The 8264-nt window shown below is 43.4% G+C and overlaps 1 protein-coding gene across 1 annotated transcript in view; it reads left to right on the top strand.

Moving 5' to 3' along the window:
- Nucleotides 1-939: 939 nt before the first annotated feature.
- HEATR1 (HEAT repeat containing 1) overlaps nucleotides 940-8264 on the top strand; it is a 35648-nt gene continuing 28323 nt past the window's right edge. Inside the window, exons 1-7 of the mRNA XM_083732902.1 lie at nucleotides 940-1160; nucleotides 2907-3057; nucleotides 4414-4630; nucleotides 4953-5094; nucleotides 6448-6549; nucleotides 7167-7307; nucleotides 7908-8119. Coding sequence (XP_083589028.1) covers nucleotides 2916-3057; nucleotides 4414-4630; nucleotides 4953-5094; nucleotides 6448-6549; nucleotides 7167-7307; nucleotides 7908-8119 — 956 coding nt within the window. The 5' untranslated portion in view covers nucleotides 940-1160; nucleotides 2907-2915. The remainder of the gene's footprint in view (nucleotides 1161-2906; nucleotides 3058-4413; nucleotides 4631-4952; nucleotides 5095-6447; nucleotides 6550-7166; nucleotides 7308-7907; nucleotides 8120-8264) is intronic.

Below are 8264 nucleotides of genomic sequence, written 5' to 3'. Positions count from 1 at the left end.
GGGGTAATCCCAAGGTTAAAACAAGTGGGAGGCACAGTGTGAATTACCCTCTAAATCATCGCAGCAATACAAGCCAACATCTGTGCCTGGGGATTCAATGCTTCTCATTCTTCATGTGAAAGATGGCACATAAGTTTAATTTGTATTTTAATAATGCCTCCTTCCTTGCAGTACTGTGCAAACATAGGATCCAATCCTTTCCTATGTGGTTGAGAGAATGTGATGGAAGAATCTCCACAAGGTGTAAAGAGCCCTCTTTCCTTCTCTCCCCCAGTTCAAGCATGCATGAGTTCACACAGGGAATGGGAGGCATCTGATTCCCATATCCACCCCCCCTTATTCCACTTGGTCGGGGAGCACATGCCGAGTGCAAGAGATTGGACATGGATGCAAGAAGTGTGCATATGACTGCCATTTTCTATAATTGCCTAATGCAGTGACCTGCATGTGTGCTCATGAGAGGGAGGGGAGCAAGTAGCTGTTATGGGGACCTCTCTCTCTCTGCGTGCAGAAAACCAAATCTTCCTGGCAGTCCTGCAATCCTATGGGTCTTTACTAAACTATGTCCTACAGTTCAGTGGAGCTTATTCCCTAGTTCAGAGATGACTAGTCCCCTGTTCCGGGGCCTAATCCTTCCCCTCAAGTAGTTTTTTTCTCCCTTCCTCAAAAAACCCCTTTTTGGGCAGCAAAAAGATTAAAGATGGACAGTAGGCAAAGCACGGAGGTGGGCTGAGCCCAGCAACTCTGATAGGTGTTTCAAAAACACACACATACAAAAAAAGTTCTCTGCCCAATGAAAACGCTATACCAATTTTGTCTTTCAGATTTCACGTTAACTATGGATAATAAATAAATAAGCAAGCGGAGTCCCCAAACAAAGCTGAAGTCATTGCGCATCCCCTTGTTTAATAACTCCTTTCTCAGCAGCATCAGTCGGCCACGTGGTGGCCGGACGCCTCGCGGGGGCAGCAGAGAGCAAAGACCGGGTGGGAGGAAGGGAAAGACGCCGGCTCCGTTACCCTTGCCATTACCCTCTAACGACGGAAGCGGAAGCACGCGTCTCCAGCTCTCGCTTCCGGGTCATAGGTGAAACACCTGGTGGACCTTCCCACGTGAAGGGAAAAGAAAAAGAAGCACCGTGGGAACCGGCAGCGTCCCAGGTTAGTCCTTTCCTCTCGAGATCTCGCCTTCTCTCAGCACGAAACAGGCAGCGGCTTCAGATACCGTGAAGAGTTGAGCTCCTTTCTTCCCGGGTCTCCCATTGCCTTTCGAGGCTCAGCTGCTCGTGCAGCACTGCAACATTTGATCAGTCGCTGAAGAGTTACGTCTGAGTCTTGATTCATTATATTAACTGCAGGCCCACTTTCATTATTGACTATGGAATATTTGTCATTCATTTGCATTTTGCTGTGCTCTTAGTATCTGCCATTTTTCACGGCCAGTTTTTCCTTTGCAGTCCATTTTCTCGAGAGCTTTCAAGAAGGTTTTTTGTCAAGCCCCAACCCTGGCTTCATAGCATAGGAAGAAGGGGGTTGGGGTGAAGGATGCAATACATATAGACAGTGAGCATGCCCTTTTAATGGTTATAGGTCATGTAAGGGACATGAGTGGTGCTATGGTCTAAACCACTGAAGTCTCTTGGGCTTGCTGATCAGAAGGTCAGTGGTTCAAATCGCCACAATGGGGTGAGCTCCTGTTGCTCTGTCCCAGCTGCTGCCAAGCTAGCAGTTCAAAAGCACGCCAGTGCAAGTAGATAAGTAGGTACTGCTGCAGCGGGAAGATAAATGGCATTTCTGTGCACTCTGGTTTCCGTCACGGTGTTCTGTTGCACCAGAAGCGGTTTAGTCATGCTGGCCGCATGACCCAGAAAGCTGTCAGTGGACAAATGCCGGCTCCCTCAGCCTGAAAGCAAGATGAGCGCTGCAACCCCAGAGTTGCCTTTGACTGGACTTAACCGCCTAGGAGTCCTTTACCTTATAGGTCCTGTACAGAGTGTAGCTGATGGTTGTAGGTCTAGAAAGGTGTGAACACCGAAGATTGTGGTGGAAAGTATAGCCTGGTCCTATGCTTGTTTAACCTGAATTAAGAGCTGAATTAAGGTTCAAGAAGGTGGTGTTCAATAGGGCTTGATTCCATGTAAGCGCGGGATGGCGAGGTTCACAAACACAATTCGTGCGTGACATCAAGTGATGTTTCCTTGCTCAGGGAGAAAGCTAGACCTGTAAGCTGTCCCCATTTTAAAGCATTGTACAGTAATTATGTTCCTCTATGGCATTTCCCCCGTGATTACAATCTCATGTGCGTTAACCGATGAACATGAACATGTATATATGAGTTCATACTTAGTGGCAATGTGCATGGAAATAAGGATAGAGAATCTCTTGTGGGAGGCCTCGTGCCATCAACTGTAGCCAGCATGGCAGATGATCAGGGATGATGGGCACTGTAGTCCAAGAAACATCAGAAGGGCCACAATTTCCATGTACCTGGTTTAGCTAACCTTGACCATTATCTCAGTAATATTTGCAATAATGCTGCAAGGTAAGTTGGAAGTGCCTTTATTACAAATATGGAAACAGGGTGAGGTGACTGAAATGGAGAGTTAGTGTCCTCCTGAAATCACCCAGTGAGTTAATGACTGAGTCAAGGTTTGAATATTTTGACAACTTCAATTCATGACAGGTGTTCTTAACTTCACTGTTGTTGTTTTGCAGGCTCCTATGCCCTTCTGTAGCTAGCTATTAATGTAGATTTCATGGTGGCTTTTAGCATCAGCCAAAATTGGTGCAACCTACTTATGATTTTGCTAATAGGCAAATTGGTACAAAACTAGAGATTCTTTTGATAGATTCTGGTTTATCTAATAGTTCCTAGATCTGTTAAAACCTTTGATTTCCCTCCCACAGGTTTAAAAAATGACATCCCTCGCTCACCAGCTGAAGCGCCTTGCGCTCCCTCAGAATGACCCCAGTCTCTTGTCTCGAAGTGAAGTAGCATCACTACTGTTTGACTGTAAGGAAGCTGCCAATATTGACAGGGATACATTTTTTGCAATAGGTAAGTGAGGCGCTTAAGAACACAGTCCTGTATGATGCTGCTAACTGTCTTCACTAACGGAGGAAGAAGACATTGTCTCTCATGCTGGCTTAAGTTTTGGAGTTATCAGAAACACGGGTCAGGCATCGTTTCTCCAAAATAAAGCATGAAATCAGAAATGCACCTTTCAGTTTGGATTCAGTGAAAGACCATACAGTATGTCTGCTCAGTGCAGAATATGCTCACCACTGGTGAATGCATTTGTGGACTCTGAACAAGGTTTATTGTCAATTTACCATAAAGGGTCATCTGTTTTCTGCTGCTCCAAATGAAGTAAGATTGTTTTACTGAATTTCATATTCAACTCAGGATTATAAGCAGGAATTTCTTTACCTTTAACCTTGGCTGATAATTCATAAACAGTTCACAAACTGTTGTGTAGAAAGGGTGAGTTCTCCTAGCTCTTTCTTGCTCAAAAGTATGTTGCCTGAGAAAAATAAAACCTTGCAATTGTGAGAAGAAAATTAACATTATTTCGATAGCTGTTTAATTCAGGTTGTATGTTTAATAACAAATTAGGGGCATTCTGTATTACACTTCTGTTATATCTGACACTCCTGCCAATCTAGCAGTTTGAAAGGACATCAAAGTGCAAGTAGATAAATAGGTACCACTCCGGCGGGAGGGTAAACAGCATTTCCGTGCACTTCCCTGGTTCTCCAGAAGTGGCTTAGTCATGCAGGCCACATGACCCAGAAGCTGTACGGCCGCTCCCTCAGCAAGTAAAGCGAGATGAGCGCTGCAACCCCAGAGTCGGCCACGACTGAACCTAATGGTCAGGGGTCCCTTTACCTTTATATCTGACACAATAGTGAAAACCCATCCCCAGCACACCCCCCCCATATAAGCAAGAGCCTTAAGGTCCTTGCTACTTGCAGCCAGTATCGTTACCCATTTTTGCACTGTTTAAGGAGAAACCTACAAGAAACTTGTGTTGCATAAATCTTGTGAGAGATTGCATTTTAGTTGGTTCTGGGGTGATTAAAAGAACAATGTCATGTAGTAGAAACCAAGTTCGCTTATAAAGAAGAATGTAAATATAATAAATACAATTGTGTTGTTTGTACCTTGAGCCTGTGCAGATATCAGTAAATTGCTCCATGGCTCTACAGTGCATCTGCGTGGAGAAAGTAACACCTGGTTTATGATTCTGGCCAATGTGAATTAGCAGCTGTATGTGTGCATTTGATGGATCAAGCATTATTTGCCCCATGTGGCTTCATCGCCAGGGATCCTCTGCATAGAATGATTTGTCACTGACTGGACAGGCTCGTAAAACTGTGTGATGTACTGAAAGTATTCCAATATCTTTCCTAGGGTGCACTGGGCTAGATGAGCTGATGGGGATTGATCCTTCCTTTGAGATTTTTCAGCCGACACTTTTCAGTCAAAAGTCCAAAGGTTTGGAACGCAGTGTCCAAACAAAGGCAGTAAACCAGCAGCTGGATGAAAATATTTCATTGTTCCTGATTCACTTGTCTCCTTACTTCATGCTCAAACCAGCGCAGAAGTGCCTGGAGTGGCTGATTCACAGGTAATCCATTCAAGCACCTCTAAGCCTTGATTGTAGTAAACTGCCCACATCTTCGGGACAGTTACAACAAGCGTTGTCCCAAGAGGGCAATATTCCAGGGCAATTCAGGGAACAGAGGTTATAGCATTAGTTGAGATGTGTAATCAACTTTCACTTTATATTGTGTGAGGCTGGATCTTGTGGTCTGCCATTTGCAAATCAGTCTCAAGCACTGCCCCATGCTAGACGGGCAATACTGTGACCGGTAGGAGCTATTGTAAAGTAAATGTATTTGACACAGAAACTCCTATGTCTAATCATGTGGTTGTGTTATGTCTGTTAGGTTCCATATTCATCTGTACAACCAGGACAGTTTGATTGGCTGTGTATTGCCCTATCATGAGACGAAGTTGTTTGTGCGAGTTATCCAGCTTCTGAAAATTAGTGACCCAACTCAAAGGTGGCATTGGCTGTATCCAATTCAGGTGACGTAGCAAAAGATGAATATATGTTGTTATATTTTTAATACTGTTACAGTGGAACCTCTACTCATGACCACAATCCATTCCGGAGGCCCATCCTTATGGCGAAACGGGTCTCTGGGAGAGGCGCCATTGTGCACAGGTGGCAATTGCCCACTTCTGCACAGGTTTGAATGGCGAGCGCCACTCCAGCGCAAACCTGCCAATTACCTCCGGGTTTGCCATGGTTGCAACTTGGAACGTCTGTGAGTGGAGGCGGTTGTAAGTAGAGGTTCTACTGTATTATCCCTGGTCGTCTGCAGCATAACCTCATCAGTGGTTTTGACACTTGGAACTTCATTGAGAGCTCATACCTTTGTGTATCTGCCTTCTTTGCATGTTGGCTGTGGGCCTGGTTAGAGTCGACTTACTAAATTGAATGGCTTGCTTTTTTGGCCCCGTACTTACACTTCCCTTTCGACTATGTTCATTTTTCTCTGTATGCCAGGGACTGGGAAGCTGTGGCCTGCAGATATTATTGGACTCAAAATCCAATCAAGCCTAGCCAGCATGGGCAATGGACGAAATATGACATCTGATGTCCCAGCCAGCGTGTTTGTTGGTCTGGGATTATGGGAGTTGTAGTCCAACAACACCCCTAGCGCCACAGATTCCCTATTTCTGCTGTATACTTTCACTGCTTTTTAAGTTTTGCTTTTTCCATATTGTTGACTATACCTTTCAATACATTAAACAGAATAAACCAGGATTTTTATTATGCCTGTTCAGTCTTCCACTGATTTACTTGTAACTAGCAACACAATTTCATGTATGTCTACTGGCAAGTGTAGGCTGCAGTCTTGTACAAAATTACTTGAAAATAATTCCTATTGAATTGCATGGAGTAAACATATTAATTTATAGTACATTTCCCCATCTTTCCTCTAAGGAGCTCAGAACAGCTTACATAATCACTATACCCCACCCTCCCAATTGGTATTATCACAACAAACTTTTGTGGTAGTTTAGAATGAAAGTGATTGGTCCAGCAACACTGCTGGGAGTTCCCTGATGCGTAGCCGCCCAGAGTGGCTGGGGCAATCCAGTCAAATGAGTGGCATATAAATAATAAAATTACTATTATAGGTTTAACCACATGGCTGCACACATAGAGCTAGCGGCATGTTCGCAAATACCATGGGCATCAGTGGTACATAGATTCATGTAACTAGATGGAGGATTTTTCCCTATGATGTAGAGTGCCTTGAATTTATGATAATGGGAACTACTTATTGTTTTCTGTATTTTCTGACTGAATTTTAATTAACAATTTTTTCTCTTTCTCTTCTGATCCTTTCTTTTTTGCCTCAATTGCAGAAACCAGGAGTCCCTCTTGCAAGGGGAACTTTGATCACACACTGCTACAAAGACCTGGGTTTCATGGATTTCATATGCAGTCTAGTGACAAAATCTTTAAAGGTTGGTGTGCTGTTCCAGGGCAGTGTCAATTTGATGTTCTCCACACTTGTTGAAATACCACTTCAGTGAAACACTGAAAGGAAAGGAAAATTGTTTAGAAATTCTAAATAGCAGTTATTGTGTTTCAGCCCATTTATGCTGGGCAGACCTGAACAATGGCTGTGTTTACCAAATATCACACTATAAAATTATTGGATCCATTTAGCTGATCCTTCATGATTTATTTATTTTTCTTCTAATGAAGGATATTTCCCTGGCAAATGCATTCTTTTAAGCAGGAGTTTGGCATTCCTCTATGGGAAATAACTATTATCTTGTTAGGCAATTGGAATTTCCTGGGGTCCATTTGCATTCTTACCAACTGGGGATCTGGTACATGTGCTTGAGGGTAGTGAGCTTCTCCCTATTTGGAAGGAATCCCAGGGGTCATCTAGTCCACCCCCGGCAATGCCGTAATGTCGGCTAAAACATGTGTGACTTGTACAGGATCTCTGGCAAGTACGTGAGCTAGCCCAACCTTTCTCAATACAGTATGGAAAGCAAATGATGCCATACAAGTGTTGTTTTTGCCTTTGTTTTGTCATTATCCTAAATACACTTTTCACTTCTCTCTCTAGGCCTTTTCACTATATCCAGGGAACTTATCACAATTGAGAGTACTGTTTACTTTTTATGCCTCTACAATTGTGTCTGCTCTTGTGGCTGCAGCACGTATAACAGACTCTCTAGTTTCCAGGCTGCTTCCTTATATCCAAAAGGTACAGTTTTCCAGAAGTGATCAATTTTGCTCTTTCAATTTGCAGTTTTGGTTTGTGGGCATGTATTTTGCAGTAGATAAACAGAGACTTCCTTTTTTTAACTAGCCGCATGTTGAATGTTGGCTTTGAAGGGAAAGCCTGTTGAGGTTGTCATGGTTTCCAGATGCACCAGCATTATATGAAAATGATACTTAATGATTGTCAGTCTCTCACGTTCTCTCAGCTATTACTTTTTCTACCTGTATTTGAATTGTACAGTATTATATATTGGGGTGGGTGTGTTGTTATCACCTGAGAGAACAAGCCTGTTTATAATCCTCATCCCTGGTGTTGCCAGGTCACCAATGGGACTTCAGTGTTAAATCAAGTTCAGTGTTGTAGCCACTGGTAGTGAGAAATTTTACTGTATTTATTGGCAATACCCCAGTTCTGGGATTGCTTTTCAGAAGCAGGAGCTGCCTTGTTTGCGAAGTGGATATTATTTAAAGTTTTTGTAGATGTGAGTCTTCCAAAATACTCTGTTAAATACTCCTCCGAAAGACCTGCCCTGTTTCTCTGTCAAATTGTCAAAAATATTTTGGATTGCTTTTCTCACCCTAGGGTTTGAAGTCAACATTGGTGGATTACAGAGCAGCAACCTACATGATTATAAGCCAGTTGGCTGTGAAGATGACAATGGAAGTATCTCTGGTTCGTTCCCTGGCGTTGCAAATCAGCAAGACTTTGACCAAAACGCCCTCTCTTATCAAAGAGGGCTTAGGCTGCCTCATCATCCTGCTACAGAGTCAGAAGGAGGAAGGGCTTGGGAAAAAGTAAGTGGAGCTCTCTGTTTCCAGGAGGCCCCAACATACAAGGAGCACTGATCAAGTAGTTAACAGGAGTGGCTAGAATAGTTGCCCAGCTGCTAAGCAAAGTTGTAAGAATTGGCAAGAGCAGGACAGTAAAGTGGGACTGCCT

Source organism: Podarcis gaigeae, assembly GCF_964106915.1.
Source record: "Podarcis gaigeae genome assembly, chromosome: 3".
In the NCBI taxonomy this organism is placed as follows: domain Eukaryota; kingdom Metazoa; phylum Chordata; class Lepidosauria; order Squamata; family Lacertidae; genus Podarcis; species Podarcis gaigeae.
Note: the sequence above shows the minus strand (reverse complement) of the source record. Positions and strands in the feature narration are given on the sequence as shown.